We start from the raw sequence: 20,819 nt of genomic DNA on the forward strand, positions 1-20,819 counted from the left end.
GCTGTGCTTTCTCTTGAGGTCAATGTATTGGGCTCTAGAACTGAGATTAGAAGAAGAAAAGACATACATGGGTGGATACTTTTTCCCAGACATCATGGAATTGGAGAGATGTACTCAACCTTGGAGAGTGATAAAGTGGAGAGAGATAAAGTACCAGCCAGACAGCTCCTAACTGTTATTTTACAAGCTGGATTTGAAACTAGGAGTTGATTGGTTGGTACTTTATCTATCTCCAAGGCTAAGAACATCTGCCCCTATGTTCCTGTACTCGTGCTATTAATTATATGAGCCCTGCACTGCAGCTCTACTATTTTGAAAGCTAGCTTCATTATTAGAAGGTAACTGATATTACTGAGGGTCAGAGTAAACAGCAATCATGTCGCTTCTATATCCCCTAGTGCAGAAAAAAAAAGTGGAGGCAGATTTTATCCAATTTTAAAGTGAGAATATCAAAATATGAAACAAAAAAAATTCAGTCAGAAAAATAAAGAAGATAAAAAAAAACAAAAAAGTCAGCCCATATTGTATGATGTGTAGGCACATGTTCATCATATTATAATGGCATATAAAGCAACATATAATTTTTTATTCACTTTTCAGTTTGGCAACCAGTCTTGACATGGGGGAAAATCTCCGGTCATCAAGTAGTTAAAAAGAAAACTGAATAGCTTATAATTGTGAAGTCAACTCCCATGATTCTGTGCTACCAACTTGGTGCCATGCTAAGCACCATGGGAGATTTTGTTGAAAAAGCCATAAGTAGAATTTCTTACATATTTGTGATTTTGTGAAAATATATTGCAAATACTATAGTGACAACATATCCCTTCATGGCAGCCTTTGCAAAGTTACCTGCTCCGTTGTCTAAAAGATCTACAGACACAGAGTTCCCACTCTCTGGTTCGATGATGGCCACCACTTTCACTCCTGTCACAGGGAGAAGGCCCTGGCTTACAGATGCATAGATAACCATAGGGTCTGGGTAATTATTTGTCATGGTATTCATGTGGCAGCTTGCAATAATTGGTGGTACATTTTCATCTGCGGCTTTGGTAGTCACGGTTATACCTATGACTTGGTATGATGTAAATGAATTGCAAAAGCTGTAATCCCAGCGGCCTCTCTAAAAGCAAAACAGGCAGTCAGTATTGCAGTTGACAAGCTATTGCATATCAAAAGACATATTTACCCATGCATATCCTCCAACTGTACCTTTTTGCCCGGTACAGTACCATTTTTTTATGGTCTGTACCGGCCAAAAAGGGCTTTGTACTGATTTTTTACTCACTAAATCTCCATAGAAAGTACAGGAAAGGGTGTGTGGCCAAGCCCCCTTTACCCGTGGCCACACCCCTTCCCCTAATTTGTACTGGTTTTCGAGGGTACAATGTTGGAGGGTATGCCGACGTAAACATTCCCTAATGTGAATTAACTTTACATGCAGGTAGTGGACAAAAAAAATTAAACTGGTTAAATGGGGGAACAACAAGCCTATTACATCCCAACATGGTCAGGTTATGAATAAAATGCTGGACTATGCTGGCTGCCTCTGATTATTACCAACATGGCAGAAAGGTTTTACCCATTGACACATCTGTAAGGGCTATACACATATATCTATCTCTTGACTCGATACATTGGTTAGTTGAATAAAATTTGTATTCTGAATATTAATAAACTTAATAAACTTCAAGCAGACTCTAAATTTCTATTCTGAAAATGTTGTAAATGTTCATAATTCTTATCAAAATATACATTGTTTTGACTTATTTTTTATTTACAATATATTAGACCAATGTATTTATATAGGAGAGATATTGAAATACAAGGGGACACTGAGGCTCATTCAGGTGCGCTTGTTCTTGCTGCTGCCGTTCCTGTCTATTGCCGTATGCAGTTGTGATTATATTGTAAATGGTAGACAGATCAAAAGGTCGACATGACAATGGTTAACACACATGGGTTACGGTCGTTAGGTCGACACAACTTAGGTCGACACTCATTAGGTCGACCACTGAAGTTCGACAATGCCATTAGGTCGATATGCATTAGGTCGACATGGCCGTTAGGTCAACAGGTCAAAAGGTTGACATGAGTTTTTAAAAAATGTTTTAATTTTTTGGATTTTTTCATACTAAACGATCCACGTGGACTACAATTGGAACGGTAATCTGTGCCGAGCGCAGCGGTAGCAGAGCGAGCCACCTTGCCCGAAGCATGGCGAGCACTGATTTGGGTTCCCCGTCACTTTACGGAGAAAACAACACCAAAAACAGTCAAAAACCTCATGTCGACCTTTTGACCCGTCAACCCAGTACATGTCGACCAAACGCTCATGTCGACCTAATGCATGTCAACCTAATGGTAATGTCGACCTTCAGTGGTTGACCTAATGAGTGTCGACCTAAGTTGGGTTGACCCAACGACCCATACCCACACACATATGCCGGCAAAACTTTTTTTTTTTCATTTGTTTAACCTCTGTCTGTACAGTTGTTTTCGTAGCCATTATCATAATTGGTGTGCACTATCACCAACCCTATCGAAGGTGCAAAAGAGCAAATTGAATAAAGGCATAATGACACATATGCCCCCATAGCCTGCCCTGCGTTTTACCCATATGAGAATGCCCAATTATAAACCAGTTATGCCTCTTCAGTTGGAAGTGGAGATGTGTTTGGTTTGCGCTTGTGTACACTTGGTTACATCGCTTGCCGAAAGTGAAAACAGGCAAGCTATGCTCCGCACATGGACTTGCATTCCGATCTGCATCAGCCTATTTGAGTTATTTTCTGCAAACGCAGGTAGTTTATGAGAAGACCGCAGGCCTATAGCGCACTTATTGTTTTTCTATACCGTAAAATCAGACTGTTGACCACGTTCATAAATTGGATGTGTTACGGATGTGTCTATGTTACCTTCATGCTCAGGACCTGGAAGTGACAAAACGAGAGGGCAGGAGAGAACTTCCGCCCTTACTGCACCAAAATGTTTGCTTCGTTCTCCGTTCGTTTGGGGTATTTTTTTTTTTCTATGCAGCATTGGACCCTCGCGGGCTTGCTTCGCTCACCACGCTTCGGGCTCGGTGTCTCGCTCCGCTTCGCTCGCCACACTTTACTATTCCAAATAGATTGTGACATGGACCCAGGGGGTTATGGGAAAGGTCCTCTCCACGAAGGTAAACTAGACACTACCCTGGTGTTACTGGCAGTGAAACAGGTTCCCCTGAATTTCATCTGAATTTTAGTAATATTACATAAAATAGCAGGTGTGCATTTAATATAATGTTACCTCTGCTGTTCCTGGGATTTGAAGTCTCGATAATTTAGAAGTTACATCAGTAGTGAATTGCAAAGCATCATATGTATTTCCCTTTGGATCTTGTACATTAATACTTGGTACCGCAGTTTGCCACGTGATTAGGAAAAATGTGTCATTCCCCACTGAGCCGTCGATGAAAACTGCACCATTCAAACATGCTGTTGGTTGAAGAGTTTCACCCTTGCTTTCTAGCTATGAGAAATAAAATGTACAGTTATTGTGTTGGCACACAGAATACAGAATGAATGGTTACAGTATGTAACGTTACAACAACAAGCTACGGTGGGCTTATGGTTTCAGTTGATAGAAGGATAAGCAAGCAGTGGAAAAAATTGTATAATACTGGGGGTCATTCCGAGTTGATCGCTAGCTGCCGTTGTTTGCAGCACAGCGATCAGGCTAAAAGTCGCCATTTATGCGCATGCATATGCACCGCAATGCGCACGCACGTCGTACGGGTACAAAGGCATTTGTTGTTTTGCACAGGTTCTAGTGAAGTTTTCAGTCGCACTGACGACCGCAAGAAGATTGACAGGAATGGGGCATTTCTGGGTGTCAACTGACCGTTTTCAGGGAGTGTTTGCAAAAATGCAGGCGTGGCTGGGCGTTTGCTGGGCGGGTGTATGATGTCAAATCCGGACACGAATAGGCTGAAGTGATTGCAAGCGCTGAGTAGGTTCAGAGCTACTCTGAAACTTCACAAACTGTTTTTGCAGGGCTCGGCTGCACATGCGTTCGCACTTCTGCTAAGCTAAAATGCACTCCCCAGTGGGCGGCGGCATAGTGTTTGCACGGCTGCTAAAATTAGCTAGCGAGCGATAAACTCGGAATGACCCCCACTGTACATAGAGATGTGCGCAGAGCCCTGTGTTTTGGTTTTGGTTCTAAATCATTTTCATGTTTTAGTTTTGCAAAATCACCCTCAAGTGTTTTGGTTACAGGTTTCATTAAAAATCAATATAAATTGATAAAAACTGTGACAAAGGCATATCCAATACTTGGAGCTAGAAAGAGGAATGGTGTACAAGGAAGCTGGTGGGGCCTGGCCATGAAGTGGAACTGGTTGGCCAGAAAGTGAGATTGGCGTGGGGTGTGTGAACTTGGAGGATCATTCCGAGTTGTTTGCTCGTTATTTTTTTGTCGCAACGGAGCGATTAGTCGCTAATGCGCATGCGCAATGTCCGCAGTGCGACTGCGCCAAGTAAATTTGCTATGCAGTTAGGTATTTTACTCACGGCATTACGAGGTTTTTTCTTCGTTCTGGTGATCGTAATGTGATTGACAGGAAGTGGGTGTTTCTGGGCGGAAACTGGCCGTTTTATGGGTGTGTGCGAAAAAACGCTACCATTTCTGGGAAAAACGCGGGAGTGGCTGGAGAAACGGAGGAGTGTCTGGGCGAACGCTGGGTGTGTTTGTGACGTCAAACCAGGAACGAAACTGACTGAACTGATCGCAGATGCCGAGTAAGTGTGGAGCTACTCAGAAACTGCTAAGAAGTGTCTATTCGCAATTCTGCTAATCTTTCGTTCGCAATTTTGATAAGCTAAGATTCACTCCCAGTAGGCGGCGGCTTAGCGTGTGCAAAGCTGCTAAAAGCAGCTTGCGAGCGAACAACTCGGAATGACCCCCTTGGTGTGAGGCTTGGATAGGATGGGATGGGGCTTATTGTGTACAGGTTTTTACAAATAAACATTACATTCACCAATCCAGTAAGGATAATTAAATTAACATCAAGGCAACTTGGGAATTAGTAAAAGATATTAATAGCATGTTTTATTTTAGTAATATCCAAACAATATAGAATGGTAACCTCCTAACAATAAACACACAACTGATATTTGTTTCGAAGATAATATAAACAGATACTACCACAATTATTCTAGCAAACTGTAGCGTAACACAATCCTATTAACTAAGATGATGTTTTTCATGTCAATATGTATAATATGTATAATAAATGCATTTGCAGGTATAATGTACTAGGCACTGTGGAAGCAGGTGTGGTCCCTACAAATGTGTATCTGAAACAAATTTCACTCGGTGTATTGTTCTGTAAAGATTATGGTTATTGGATAATGTTGGCTAATGTTGATGTCCAAACTTAAGCAGCCAAAAAAATTATAATTTTGCCCTGGGAGGGGTGGGGATCTTTTGGGGGTTCACAAATTAGGGGAATAAGGTATAGGGGTCAGTGTTTAAGGCTGCTGGGGGCCCAGGGGTACCAATGTTGTGGGGCCCCCACTAGTAAAATTACTGGCAAACCATGAGCATCCCCTTCCCAAGTACAGTTAAACACACCCGTGAGACTGACTGTAGATGGAGGCGCTCCCAGGCAACCGCTGTTAATAAACAGCTGAGCCACCATAGGGGACTACTCTGCTTGAAACAGCAGTGTGTGTGGGCCCCTAGTGTGTGGGGGCCCTGGGACAACCGCCCCTGTCTCCCCTCCCTTAATTTGGCCCCAGTGTTGGTATTAAAAAGATGAGACTGGGGATTGCTATTCCTGTTCTGTAGGACTATCCAGGAATTGTAGCGGCTCTGTCTGGCTATTAGGCTGGGTCATTACTTTAGGTCATTCTTACCTACTTTTCTATTCTCCTCTCAAGGTGAAGCCCAGAGAGGAGATGCAAGCAGCAGCTGATGGGGGCGGGACTGGTCTTGTTGCATTATTAGGACCCTCCCCTCACAGCAATATGCCATGAATCACGAATCCGAGAAGAGGGGAAGGAGAAATGACACAGTTTTCATAGAAAGGCATAATAATGGCCCAAATCTTCCCCGCAGACTTGATTACTGGCATTATTCTCCCCATCCTGCCCGCTTCATTAGGAAGTGGGCTGGATGTGGGAGGACTTCCAATTCTTCTTGGAGCCCAGGGGACTGTGAGAGTAGGTAAGTATGCCTTAGGTACATAATGAAGCCTTTATAAAGCAGGGATATTTCATAATCTGTTACCTGCTGGAATCTAGCAGTATTGAAAAAATGACTTTTGTCTGAGTAACCAAGCTCCCACTTAGTTACAGAAACCAAGAGCACTGGTCCCAATTTATATTTTTGCTGGTGGGTGCTCAAGCCTATGACGCCCACCCGTGAGGGGGCGTAGCCTTGCTTAATGGGCATGGTCTCACTAAAATGGGTGTGGTCTTGCAGAAAAAGACTACCTTACACCCCAGTTTTTGATCTTGCACCTACAGACCTCGGCCACCACAGGGAAAAAAATAAATTCCACTATATTAAGCCCCACACAGTAATGCCCCTTGCACCATATTATGCCACACACCACAATGCCCGTGATACGTTATGCATTACAGTAAAGCTTATAATTACTTTAAATTACCTGCTCATTGCCAGGGGTTTCATGGGCTGGGTGTCTTACTCGTTGCCTGGCATTTCATGCTCTGGGATCCATGCTCATTGCCAGGGGTTTTATGCTCTGGGACGGGTGTCATGCTCATTGCCAGGGGTAATGCTCGTTGTCAGGGGTGTGTAAAGCTAGTTGCCAGGGTTAATGCTAGTGGCCAGGGGTGTGTAATTCTACTTGCCTGGGTTAATGCTCATTGCTAGGGGTGTGTAATGCTAGTTGCCAGGGGTGTAATGCTAGTTGCCAGGGATAATGCTAGTTGCCAGGGGAGTTTAATGCTAATTGCCAGGGGGGTGTAATGCTAGTTGCTAGGGGTTGCTAGGGGTGTGTAATGCTATTTGCCGGGGGTAATGCTCATTCTCAGGGGTGTGTACAGCCAGCCACAGTCACCAGACCGCCCGCCAGCTCCCATGCCCACCTGCTCGCTTCCTCTCCTCTCTGTCATAGTAATCCGCTCTAGAGGGACATAGTTTCACAAAATGACGTTATGGGTCACGTCATTCTGCAAAATTCTGCCCCCAAGTGGAGTACTTTCACAGGAAGGAGGGGGAACAGTCGGGACAGGGGAAAAGTGCTGCAGTGGGCATAAACGGCACTGCCTGTGCACACGCCTATGGTTCCAGGACCGGCCGTGGGTGCTCTTCATTTTCCGTGGGTGCTCGGGCCCAGGAGCACACACGAAATTGGTGTCTAGGACCAAGAGCTATAGTACTTAATAGCAGTGAGAATATTCAGCAAAGTTCCTCGACTACCCAGTGTTAGTACGAGTGCTTCTTATGTAGTGTGTTAAATAGCTCTCTTTAAGGTGTTTATTTCTAAAAGCAATAAAAACATTTTTCCTGCTTTTCAGCAGCAGTACAGGTAGGTGTACACAACCTATAAATCTCAAAAACAGTGAGAAACACTCAGTTATCTGCTATTTCACTTCACTTACAATGGAGTCCAGGCACTTCAGCACATCAAATAACACAAAGTTTACAATGCTTTGTAAAGGAATATAATGCATCTGAAGAAGATGTTACAATACTGTATGTCTACTCATGCTGGATAAAATCAGAAGAGACAGATCTCTTTCTCTGTCCTTCCTGTGCTCACAGTTTTTGCAAATTTCTATGTTTCCGAGACAGTAATTATTTTAATTTGATCAACATAAGAAAACTGAAGTAAGTACACACAATGGGGCTTGGTGATTACGGAAATGATTTATGGCCACTTTGGCAACACATAGAAATTCTAGGCAACCACAGTAACTCTTACCAGTTAAACAAAAAATATAATTATCTTTTGATTTAGAGAGTACATTATCACTGAAAGCATATTCAGATACATCACCTGGATCGTCTGTTGTGAAACATTCTCATCTGCAGAAATAATCCCACTGAAGGCATCAATCAAGCCATTAGAATTCCGATTATCTGATGCAGCAAACTGGAGTCCTCCTAGAATGATTGATTATAAGTTATACTGTACCACTAAATATGGTAAATTTTTTCAGTGTTGACACCTGCTTATAGATGACATAAACAAATTAAGAAGCTATGCCCCACAACACACATCCAATATTTGGGTTTTCTAGATTATGAAAAGGTCACACACCACCCATAAAGATGGCGTGGCTGCAAACATGTACTGTAAATTGGGACAAATGTCCTAGTTGCTGGAATGTCAGGCCTCCCAGACAAAAAAAAAATATATATTATAAAAAAATCTTGGGACATTTTAAAGGTAAGCCACTGCTCGAGGGCCCAGCCTTCCTGTAAGGATCAGGTTCAGATTGTGCACTTGAATAAAACATTATACTGTATAGGACTATGATATATTTTCTACAGTGTATTGCTGTTATTAATGTAAATTATTATTATGCATGGACTAGTAGTATTTACTATAGGCCTATATATATTTATCAAGGGGCTCAGACCATGCACTCTCTAATGGTTAGACAAGCCTCATTGGAATTAGCCACACTCCCTCTGGAGGCTGGCCACAACCCTAAGCATGGGCATGTACGTCTGTTGTACAATTATAACATGCAGGGTTGGACTGGCCCACAAAGGTACAGGGAAAACCACCGGTGGGTTAATTCCTGGGGGCTCATTGCCTCCTCAAGGGATCAGGTTTCTGACTGTGCACAAATTATACATTATACATATGTTACCTTATACTGCACAGGACAGTGGTGTATTTTCTACAGTGCATTGATGTTACTAATCTGGTACATTATCCTGCATGCACTAGCAGTATTTACTATATATAGTTATAAAGTGGCCCAGACTATGCATTCGGTAACGATTAGCCAAGCCTAAATGCATGGCCCCCTACCACTGCACCCCCCCCCCCCCCCCTCGGTGGGCCCTTCACACCCCTGTCCGACACTGATAACATGTTGACAGGTTGAGTACCACACACTCTTACTATTGTGTAAACATGACTTTTGTTTGTGTACCATTACTTATGTAATATGGCAGGTATCCAATTAGCTGCGGTTAATTACCGCTGCTAATTGTCTCACCGGGGGCTATCCTATTAGCCCTGATGTTTGCGCTTATCAGGGGTTCTGTTTTGCCTGCCTCAGACAGGTGAAACCAAATACATGATAAGCGGGCTTTTTTTCAGCGATTGTGGACACGAAAGTACATAGGTCTATGGCCTTTTGCGGACCCAATGTATTTAAGCATGAAGAATGGGTGTTTCTCTATGTAACAATAGAATAGGTACAATAAAAATAGTTGAAACCCCCCTGTTCACAGATGGTGTTTGCCTATAAAAGGTATGTAACATGTTTTTAATGTTTAATAAAACCTGACAACAGTTGGAGAGACAACTGAAACGTTGTTAACCCCTAATTGGAAGGATTGACTCTTATTTTAAAGCCATGAGTGCCGCATCCGCATGTCTATTATCCTTTTTATGAGGGCATTGGCTAATTTGTCTATTTGCTTTTGGAGTGCCAAACCCGTTGGAGAATAAATAGGAATGATCACAATTAGTGAGCATTCTAGTTGGGGGACTCGGCATCATATAAGCATCTTATTGCCATCAGGTGATTCTAACCACTATAAGTTTACATTACTTATTTTTAACAGCTTCTTTTGCAACAAAGTAGCACTTTGGACATTCAAGCATTTTCAGTTACTAAACTGTTGAAAAGCATCTAGTCAGATTTAGACCCAAGACATTTCATAATTTAACATGGAGGACCAGGAGGAACAGATTGGTCATTTTAAGTTTCCCATTGGAGATATATTAACCTTTTCGGAATCAGAGGCCATTGTTTTTGACAAGGGGATAGTGGAAGTAAGGAAAGGCACATGAGGAAAGAAGTCCCTGCTCTTGTGAGCTTACAATCTAAAAGATGAAGGGCTAACAGACTGGGGTAGACAGTGAGCATAGACAAGAGGGTTAGGAGGAGAGTTAGCTAGGTTTGGTGAAGAAGTGGGTCTTGAGAGTACATTTAAAGTTTTGTAAAGAGGTGGATAGTCGGATGGGCAGAGGTAGAGAATTCCAGAGATAGGGAGCAGCACATGCAAAATCTTGTAGGTAGGAGTGGGAGGAGGTAATCAGTTGACAGGAGAGACGGCGTGCATTGGCAGAGCGAAGAGGACAAGTGAGAATGTAAAGAGAGATAAGGTCAGAGATGTAAGAGGGAGAAGAGTGGGTGAGGGCTTTGTAGGTGAATGTGAGAAGCTTGAATTGGATTCTGATTGGGAAAGGTAGTCAGTGAAGGTCCTGCAAGAGAGGGAATGTGGATGTAGTACGTTTGGTAAGGAAGATGAGACGGGCAGCAGCATGCAGCAATGAGGATAGATTGGAGTGGAGAGAGGCATTTTTGAGGGAGGCCACATAGAAGGAGATTGCAGTAGTTCAATCTGGAGATGACCAGTCAGTGGTTGAGGGTCTTAGTAGCATCCTGGGTGAGAAAGGGTCTGATCCTGGAGATGTTTTTGAGATAAAAATGGCAGGTTTGTGAAAGGTACTGAATGTGTGGTTTGAAGCAGAGGGAGGAGTCAAGGATTACTCCAAGACATCACACTTGGGAGCTAGAGGAGATAGTTGTGCCATCAATGGATAATGAAATTGTGGGTCTGAGGTTATGCGGTAGGGAGGGAAGATGATCAGCTCAGTCTTTTTAAGTTTAAGAAAGTGCTGGGAGATCCAGGAGGAGATAGCAGAGAGACAGTTGAGATACGAGTACGGACAGCAGGGTAGAGGTCAGGGGAGAAAAGGTAGATTTGAGTATCGTCAGTGTAGAGATGACATTGTAAGTCAAAAGAGCTAGTAAGAGGCCCAAGAACAGAACCTTGGGGGAAACCTACTGGTAGAGGAAGTGTGTGGGGGAGGGGGGAGGTGGAGTCACGAGAGGAGACAGAGAAGGAACGGTCAGAAAGGTAGGAGGAACCAGGAGAGAGCATTATTATGCAAACCAAGGGAGTAAAGGATTTGCAGGAGGAGAAGGTGGTCTACTGTCAAAAGCAGCAGAGAGGTCAAGGAGAATAAACAGGTAGTCGTGGCCCCTGGATTTAGCAGCAAGGAGGTCATTGCAGACTTTAGTGAGGGCAGTTTCAATGGAGTGCAGAGGACGGAAACCAGACTGGAAAGGGCAATCAGTGAGTGGGAAGAAAGGGAGACAGTGAGGCGGTTGTAGACAATACGCCTTAATAGATTTCATTTTTAAAAACTTACCAGTCATTTCTGCAATGCTTTCAAGTTCTTTTTCTGCATATGGCCCAAGTGCTATAACATGTATAATTGCACCACTTGCTATTATGTTAGGGAAACAAAGTCTTGTATCATAATTGTCTTCTCCATCTGTCAATAACACTATTTCAGTCCCAGATGCTGAACCATCAAGACGTCTGTTCACCTTAATTTGTGAATAAGAAGAAATGTAATATAAAACCCAAAAAATAAACATTCTCATGAAGTACACAAGACTAGAGCTTCCACTCTATTAATAATGCAATTGATTTTTCACATAAAAGACATCTTAATCACTATTCATTCTTGTTTGTTTTATTTGATTTTATTCTACTATATTCTTCTAACTTAAATGTCAATTTAGCAATTTTTTCATATCCATTCCTCTAGCTCACTCCACTGTTTCAAATTAATCGGAGTCTCATGCAATAATCCTTCCAATCATGGGTGTAACTATAGTGAGTAGAGGGGGTGCCATTGGTTTAGGGCCCAAAGGCTTAGGGGTCCCTGGACACAGTATATATTGTTGTCTACCAAGTTTCTAGAATTGCCCACTAATCAATTGTGTCTAGTCCATTGCCAGTCCTGAAGAGGGGAACTCTACAGCGCTCACATAGGTGGCATTGTCTATCTCTTTCTCTCAGTTAAGCTCCACATTCATATGGTCTCATATTTTAGTTCACCTTCACAGACATAGCTGATATACAGTAATTAGTGAGCTTGGCAATGTCAGACAATAGGCTTCTCCTTGATTACAGACTTTGTATAGTGAGCCGGGAATGTAGTGAGCAGTGTGGCATAATAAGAACTGGGGCAGTACAATGTGGTCTAATGTGAATTGTGGGCACTTTGATGTGCCATACTATATACTGGCGACATTGCTTCCAGCTGGGAATTCAAATCTAATACTTGTATAATAAAGTTATTTATTTTATTCTTCCACACCTTCGTGCCAGTCACTGCTAGAGCACTAACAATTCCACTCACCTACAATTCCTCCTACGGATTCTCCAGCTTTAGTTTCCAACTGCTGCTCCTCGTCTTAATCTATCTTCTCCTGACCCAGGAATTTCAGAGGCTTCTTGAATCAATGGGAAATTAATTTTGAGCTTCAGCCAAGTAACTTCTCTATTGACCACACCCTAGACGGCATTCATCATTTCACTTCTGTCGGGTTCAGCCCTGGATTTGGCATTAGCCCTCTGATTGAGATCATATTCCATACTGTCTTCATATAAAGACTTTGAATCAGCATTTTGTTGTATCTTCGATGAACCTGGGAGAGTTCTATCAGCTTCTTCTAATATCGTACAGCTATGACAAGTGACTCCTTCTGTCAGCCAATACCAGGTGCAGTTTCAAATATTATCTATGCAGCTTTATAAAGCAGTTTACCCAAAAGAATTAAGGATGAACTCACTCCTCAAGATCTACCAGTGAAATTGGAGGAACTCATCTCCTTGTGTACTAAGGGGGAACGGCGCTTCAGAAAAAGAGTAATTGACAGAGGGAGATCTACTTATTCCAAGCTTCAGGCTGTAGTTTTTCCTTGACAAGTCTCAAGGAAGATCCAATGTAAATTTAAGTCAGGTGAGGAGAGGCCAGGCTAGAACTTGTTAAATCCTCTCTACAAAAAGCTGATTGCATTCTCTCTCTGAAAGTTGCCCAGCACTTCAAGAATGTTCCTGCCCTACTTGATTTTGGAGCAGCTGAGAATGTTATTACCACTGCATTGGTCCAGCTGTAGTCTCTTCCCACTGAGAGACTCTCCCAACCTGTGTATCTTACTGCAGTAGATGGCAGCCACATTCTAGGGGGTACGATTACCCTTCAGACCCAAACTCTGTGAGTCAAGGTAGGATCCCTGCACTCTGAACTTTTACATTTTCTTGTCATACCCAGGGCATTGCATTCCATAGTTCTGGATCTGCCCTGGCTTTGCCAGCATAATCCCCTAATTGATTGGAGATCTTCTTGCTTCAGCTCTTCCCTCCAACTAGTCCTGCCTGCACATTATTTAGTACCATCTCATTCGGATATTCCTCCTTATCCAAATGAAGAATTTACTGATGTATTTAGCAAAGCTGGTGCTGATGTCCTTCCTCCTCATCGTGAATGGGACTGCCCATTTCATTTGACTGTAGGAAGTCTCCAGCGAAAGGGTGAACTTACCCTCTCTCTCTTCCAGAAACCAAAGCTATGGCAGAATATATGAAAGAGAATTTGGAGAAATTATTCTTCTGGCCCTCTACTTGGTGCAGGTTTTTTCTTTGTCAAAAAGAAGGATGGAGTTTTATGACCCTGTATGGAATATTGGGGCTTGAATGACATCACTATCAAGAATTGTTATACACTGCCCCTGATAACTGAGCTCTTTAATCATGTCAGTGTGCCACTATCTTTACAAAGCTGGATTTAGAAGGAGCCTATAACCTTATATGCATGTGAGGGTGACGAGTGGATGAGGTTTACAATACATTGTTATAATAAACCATAGAAAGCAGAGTACACTGTTAACCAATCATAAGCTTCCTTTTGGTTATTATGACAATACCTAAAGACTTGAGAAAGCTTTATTAAATTAGAAGAAGAGGTGAGAAATGATCTGCAGATTTCTGACTTAAAAAGAGAACTCCTCTCATATACACAGGCACATCACTGATTAGGAGGCTTCCTCACACCCCTTGCTGCCACATCACATTCACAATTTAAATGCTCTATATGTTTTATTAGCATGTAGTACAGTAGTTAGACCTGCTGCTAGGTTCATTAAATACCTGCAGTCCCAGGATATAGATAAAATTCACCCGGACCACAGAATTCTTACTTTAAAAATAAAACTTTCCCCCTCATAGACACATGCTCATTAGGAGGCTTCATCTCACCCTTTGCTACCACATCAAATCCACTGTTTAAAGGCTCACTGGGCGGGATGTACTAAGACTTAAATGTTTATTCAACTTGTACTTGTTAGATCTGCTGCTAAGTTCATTAAATAACCTTAACTGGTGTTCTAGTCTCGCAATGATCTCTTTACAGTATTGGTAGCTATAAATCAATATTAAAAAAATAAAAAATACAAAAAACAAGGAAATAGGTCACTGTGCTTTTGACTTGGAGTCTGTTCTTGGACATAATAATAACTGTCAGGGTTAATATTAACCTCATACCATTAGTATCTGTAAAGACTTGAATTTTGTCATTGCAATTTTCTACCATGGAATACCCCCTCATATACACAGTAATACAGCATAAAATATAAGTTTCTGAAACCTTCACATTTATAATAGTGTTACTAGTACATGTTTCATATGTAAAACAAGTACTGTAGCGCTTAGTAGTCATCTTTATGTCAAAAGCCCTTACTCAAAATTCAGCACTACAGTACCTCAAGTGCAGCGAGAATTCCAGAGCAGATGTTTGTCCCTTCCTCCGTTGCTGAATTTGGAACCAGCGATTTCAGCTTCTCGTGTTGCAGCTCATTGATTCTCTCCAGTGAAGAAATGACTGATGCAGAACTTGAGAATTGGACAATCCCAACATAAGCTGAGGTTTCAACGACCTCTGTAAGGAGAATGTCAACCGCCTGGTGTAGTCGTTCTATACGGTCATTCTACAGTTGAAGACGTACTCATTATATAGTGTTTTATGAGTTAGAGAATGAATAAAAATTTTTTTTTTTACAAGAGATGTATATTTAAAAGCTAGAACTATATGGTTGTGTACAGAAAAGGTATTTGTGCATTTATTTATCTAATCAGAATTGATTTACTGAATATCTTACTACCATTATCAAACTGTTGAAATTTGTATTTTGTTTACAGTTTACATCTTGTTTGGGGTTTTTATAATATATCTTTATTTTCCTTTTGTATATTAATTTGCTTGTAGAAACAATTACTGCTGTAAAGTCCAAATATGAAAGTAAGAGATATAAGTAAATAACCATATATGATATGTAATAACTATTCAAACTAACTAACTCATATACAGTAAATAAATCTGTATTTCTTCTGCAGGGATAATAGGGTGCCACAGGGAAACATGGGGTGTATTGTTGGATGAGAGTCCGGGCACCAAACAGTTAAAGCTTTTAGCATGTCCCAGGATGCCTAGTACTATAATCCCACCTCCATGCTCAGGCCTTCAGTTTTTTTGTTGGTGCTTGCAGAAAGCAGGTGCACCGCTAAACAGGGGGCTGCTTAAGCAACCTCAAAGCTTTTTAATTTTTACTATTTCTACTCTGGGCTGACAGCACTGTAGCTCCATCATCATCACCAACCCCCAACCCCTCCCCACGACGGTGCTGAAACTCCTGAAACTCCTGCATGGCCTATGCCTCAGATGGGGATTTGCGGCAAGGGACACCACACACACGACGACTAGCACCACTTGAGCTGATGGGACCCCTGGGACTGTGTGGCCGGCATTGGGGGGCAGGTTACAGGGTCTCCTCTCAAACTCACGGTCCGCCGCTCGTCCAGGGAGTCGGACGCACGGCGCTGGCATGGACACTGTCTCCGGGCAGGGACTCCACTAGACCACTAGGGCATTTAGGGGTACAGGTTATAGGGTATATTACACCCATTTAAAAGGCCAGCATTGTACCTGGCGTAGAAGACCAGCACAGGAGAGGGGCGCTTAACCTGTAGCCCCTCCCACATCTTTGGGCACCAGTCTATAACAGATTTCCCACCCTTGAGCTACCTTACTCTCCCTCCTTCCCTCAAGAGAACCGGGCATCCATTTTAGAGAGGCAGCAAGCAGGTCTCCAGAAACACTGGGCTCTAAAGTCTCCCTGTAAAAATGCCTGCAGCAAGCCAGATTTTTACAAACACTTACATCTTACCTGCTTCATATACAAGGTGAGTAGTTTATGCAAATGCTCATTGCAGTGTAATTGTACATTCCTCTGCATTGTATGTGACTGTGTGCTAGTTCTGCTGTCTGCTTTTCTTTTCAGCTTTACATTATATACCTATCACTATTATGAGCACAGGTGCTTTAAGGGGCATTATTCACAGCAATTTAGCTGTGTTTAGTCACATACCACACTCTGTGTACAGTAGCTGTATAACATACTGTATCAGAGTGTAAGGGCACCAGGCTCTGACTGGGCCACCGGGGAGCTGAGGAGATCACCGGTAGGCCCTACTGGTTCTTAGCCATGGCCTCTTTTGTGTGAGAGCGGGGCCTACCAAAGTTGGACCGAGGGGCAGGAGAGACGCACTGCGCTCTCCTTCCCTGGCCCTCAAACGGAGTAGGGCGCCAGGAGCAGCAGCAGAGCCCGGGCGGTGGCGGTGACTGCCCCGGGCGCCCTGTACATGCAGCTACATGGGAAGAGCAGCCACCGGCTGGAGCCACACGAGAGGCTGGTGCGGAACGACTTCCTCTTCCAGCTGTGATTCAGGGACCTGTGCTGGGTGCTGGAGGGGGGCATGGAGCCGGAGATCGGCTGTCTCATCTGCTTCTACACAGGCAAGGAGTCATGTGTGACCACCTATGTGCTGCTAGCACTGTGAATCCCCATATAGCTTAGAGAGCACCTGACAGGTAACACTTGGCTGGTGGCTGTTGTCTGTATCCAGCATACATAGTGTAGGCTTCAGGCTGTTGTATCATCATCAGGGACTATTTTGAGCTTTACCATTTGGATACTGGCATTGCCAAACACCTAACCATGGGTCCAGTTATATGTCTGGAACTAACAATTTCGGACCATGCTTGATGTTGCTGCATCCTAATCACTATACACCACTCTATGGGGTAAATGTATTATCTGCCCCATAACGTGCCTTATGTGCCTGGACCCTCTTCTCTTCTGGATCATGTGTAAGCGGGTCCACGTATCATCACCATATATTATCCCTGTTGTTCCCGATGTGAAAGAGCAGTAAATCCTCCTTACTGAGTTGTGTGCTCTCCTACTATCGGCTGCCCATACCGGCTCTCCAGTGTGTACAGCGCATGCATCTACTGCATGTCCCAGCGGCCCCTGTGTCTCCCCCAACTCCCTCTCCCCACACCTCCTCGGTTGGCTACTCTGGGCATGCGGGAGATCTCGCTACTCACGTGAGATCTCACACGGATCTGGCAGCTGATGCAGCGCTGTCCCTGGCAGTGGTGTATGGGCATCGACACCTGCGCTTGTCGATAGCAACAGCTGCAGGCATCGGAATGGTGAGCGCTGCTGACCGATCATACATTGCCTTACATATTGGCGTGCTATCTTTTAGATAGCAGCACCGATAAAGACTGGGGCGCACAGCGCTCCTGTCACTGAGCAAGCACAGCTGCTGTAATGCCTGGGGGAGAAGCGGTATCAGTGCACATAACGTGTGCTGATACCACTTTCCCCCTATATCGACTTTAATAAATTTACCTCAATGGCCCAAATGTATGAAGCCTTAAAAAGTGATAAAGTGGAGACGGATATAAATGACCAGCAAACCAGATCCTGTCATTTTTCAAACACAGTCTGTAACATGACAGTTAGGAGCTGATTGGCTGGTCATTTATCACTCCTTATCACTCTCCACTTTGTCCCCTTTTAAGGTTTAATACATTTGGGCCTATGTTCTATGGTTGCTAGATAACACACACAAAATACATTGCTTCGGTGTATGCAGATTCTGACTGAGGGGCTGCGCTCTCCTCCCTGGCCCTCAGACACAGGAGCAGCAGCAGAGCTTGGGCATAACTAGTAAGCAGTACCGTGGGAGCATATGTGTATCTGGCACTCTAGAAGGGGCAGTATGTGTAACTGGCACAGTTGGGGCAGTATGTGTAACTGGTACAGTTGGGGCAGTATGTGTATCTGGCACTCTACTGGGGTCATTATTCGTATCTACTGTTCTCCCCTGGTGTAACCCAGGCACATATACTACTGTTCTCTTCCCCGGTGTAACCCAGGCACATATAATACTGTTCTCTCCCCGTATAACCCAGGCGCATATACTACTGCTCTCTACTGATGTAACCCAGGCGCATATTCTACTGCTCTCTCCTGATGTAACCCAGTCGCATATACTACTGCTCTCTCCTGGTGTAACCCAGTCGCATATACTACTGCTCTCTCCTGGTGTAGCCCAGGCACATATACTACTGCTCTCTTCTGATGTAACCCAGTCGCATATACTACTGCTCTCTCCTGGTGTAACCCAGGCGCACACACTACTGCTCTCTCCCTGTATAACCCAGGCGCATATACTACTGTTCTCTCCTGGTGTAACCCAGGCGCATATACTAGTGTTCTCTCCTGGTGTAACCCAGGGACATATACTATTGTTCTCTCTCGGTGTAACCCAGGCACATACCCAACAGCTTGAAGTGGGCAGCGAGGTAGAGCTCTTTTTCTTTATATACTATACTAGGTGGCGCCTATAATGGCTGGCCACTCCTCTCTGGTCATGTGGCCACACCCCTTCCAGCATATGGCAATGCCGCTTAGTGGGCCCCTGTGATTGTATTTCCCTGGTGGGCCCTTCATGCCCCAGTCCGACACTGAAGGGCCCACAATGTCTAACAAAAAGGGTCGTTAACAAGCAGATTCCCCCCTGCTACTCTCCTGTAGAGTTTGCTCTGCATGGTTATCTGCAGAGGATGTTATACAGGGTGGCCTCTGTGTTAACTGTTTTACACCTCCTGGTTAGTCTACAACTCCTGCTCCCAAGCAAGAGCCTCCCTGAGCTGCCCTTTCACAAATGTTAGGTATTTTAGTGGACCGACTTACTCCTGCTATAGGACCCCAATTTAGTACCGATTGCAAATCCACCCTGGGTGGATACACTCTCTACTCAGGTTCAGCAGTTAAAGGCTCTACCTTGCATACTTTTCGTCCTCAAGGAAAAGCGAAAGGACAATTGTTTCCCAAATACATGTCATATAGAGCTCTAAGCCCAAGGCCAAGCAATCCTGTGTTGAATGTCAACCTACCACAAAACCTGACAAGCCTGGAGCCTGACGGTGCAGGCCTCTCTCTAGGGGACCACAGAGTCGGAGGCCGCCTTTTGCATTTTGCTCGGGTATAGACAGGGACTCGACAGATGCTTGGGTGCAAGAAGAAGTCTCTCGCAGGTACACCATCTCATTCAAAAAGCGTCCACCTCACAAATACTTTACAATGGGCCTTCCATCAGATCAAAGCAAGGCCCTGATACTACAAACCGTGGTCGATTCCCCTCTTCACTCAGGTGTGATAGTAAATGTACCTCAGCGAGGCAGAGGCTATTTCTCCACCCTGTTCCTAGTACCAAAGCCAAATTTGTCACACCGAACAATATTCGATCTCAAATCGTTGAACAAAGTTATGAAAGTTTCAAAGTTTTCGTATGGAAACCCTGCGATCTATAGTTTTGGCCATGGAACTTTGGGACTTTATGGTATCCCTGGACATACAGGACGCATACCTTCACATGTGAAAGCAAAAAAATTATATAACAAGTATATAATGGACAGGCGCCGAAATGAGTAGTTCCTCCTAGCTGCTGTAAATTGGAGATAGTCAATCTCCTATACAAAGAATATGGAAAAAGAATAGATTACAGCGCTAATACAACTGGTGCTAATAATGTGTAAATTTATTCATTTAAAACAGACTGATATATCAAATATCAATAAAATTCATGTAAGAAATAAAAAATGCTCATAGACCAATTCATGGATGTGTAATAAGCTCCTCAGCGATAGATTTTTTATACCTTCACATTCCTATTGCACTCTCACACCAGCAATTCCTGCGGTTTGCTACTTTTCAACCAACATAATCAGTCCTGGTCTCTGCCATTTGGTCTAGCTATGGCACCCAGGTTATTTACCAAAGTCATTCTGTTATGACAGCACATCATCATCAGAGAGTCAGAATCTTACCATACCTAGATGACCTCCTGCTTCTGGCGAACTTCTCCTCAATCATATCCAACTTGCAGTAGCCTTTCAACAACGTCACGGCTGGCTGATAAATTGGAAGAAGGCCTCCCTGGTACCGTGGATGATACACCTTGGAGCACTCCTGGACTCTCAATGTGAACAGCTTTTTCGATCACCAATAGACAAGATTTTGAAACTGAGGCACAAAATATGCCAGTTCCTTCACCAACCTCGATTATCCCTTCATGCGGCAAAGCAGGTTCTCGGTCTGATGGTATCAACATTCGACATGGTCGAATATGCTTAGTTTCATTCTCGCACTCTGCAGCAACTGATTCTCTCCAAATGAAATGAACCACATCGCATCAAGTCACAGATGATAACTCTAACTCTGGAGGTTCAATTTTCCATAACTTGGTGGCTCCAGGATCACCAACGAAGCAGGGGACGACCATTCTGGATCTCCAACTGGGTGTTACTCATGACGGATGCCAGTCTTCTCGGCTGGGGAGCGGTAACCGTACAATCCAAGGGAGATGGAGCATAACAGAATTTCAGCTGCCAATCAACGTGT

At 43.5% G+C, this 20,819-nt stretch overlaps 1 protein-coding gene across 1 annotated transcript in view; it reads right to left on the reverse strand.

The window, feature by feature from the left end:
- Positions 1-20,819, reverse strand: part of LOC134958766 (calcium-activated chloride channel regulator 1-like) — a 118,027-nt gene that overhangs the window by 13,158 nt on the left and 84,050 nt on the right. The window contains exons 9-13 of the mRNA XM_063941502.1: positions 14,766-14,990; positions 11,363-11,543; positions 8,015-8,121; positions 3,292-3,513; positions 853-1,123 (exon numbers count right to left, since the gene is read on the reverse strand). Coding sequence (XP_063797572.1) covers positions 853-1,123; positions 3,292-3,513; positions 8,015-8,121; positions 11,363-11,543; positions 14,766-14,990 — 1,006 coding nt within the window. The remainder of the gene's footprint in view (positions 1-852; positions 1,124-3,291; positions 3,514-8,014; positions 8,122-11,362; positions 11,544-14,765; positions 14,991-20,819) is intronic.

Source organism: Pseudophryne corroboree, chromosome 9 (genome assembly GCF_028390025.1).
Source record: "Pseudophryne corroboree isolate aPseCor3 chromosome 9, aPseCor3.hap2, whole genome shotgun sequence".
Taxonomy (NCBI): Eukaryota; Metazoa; Chordata; class Amphibia; order Anura; family Myobatrachidae; genus Pseudophryne; species Pseudophryne corroboree.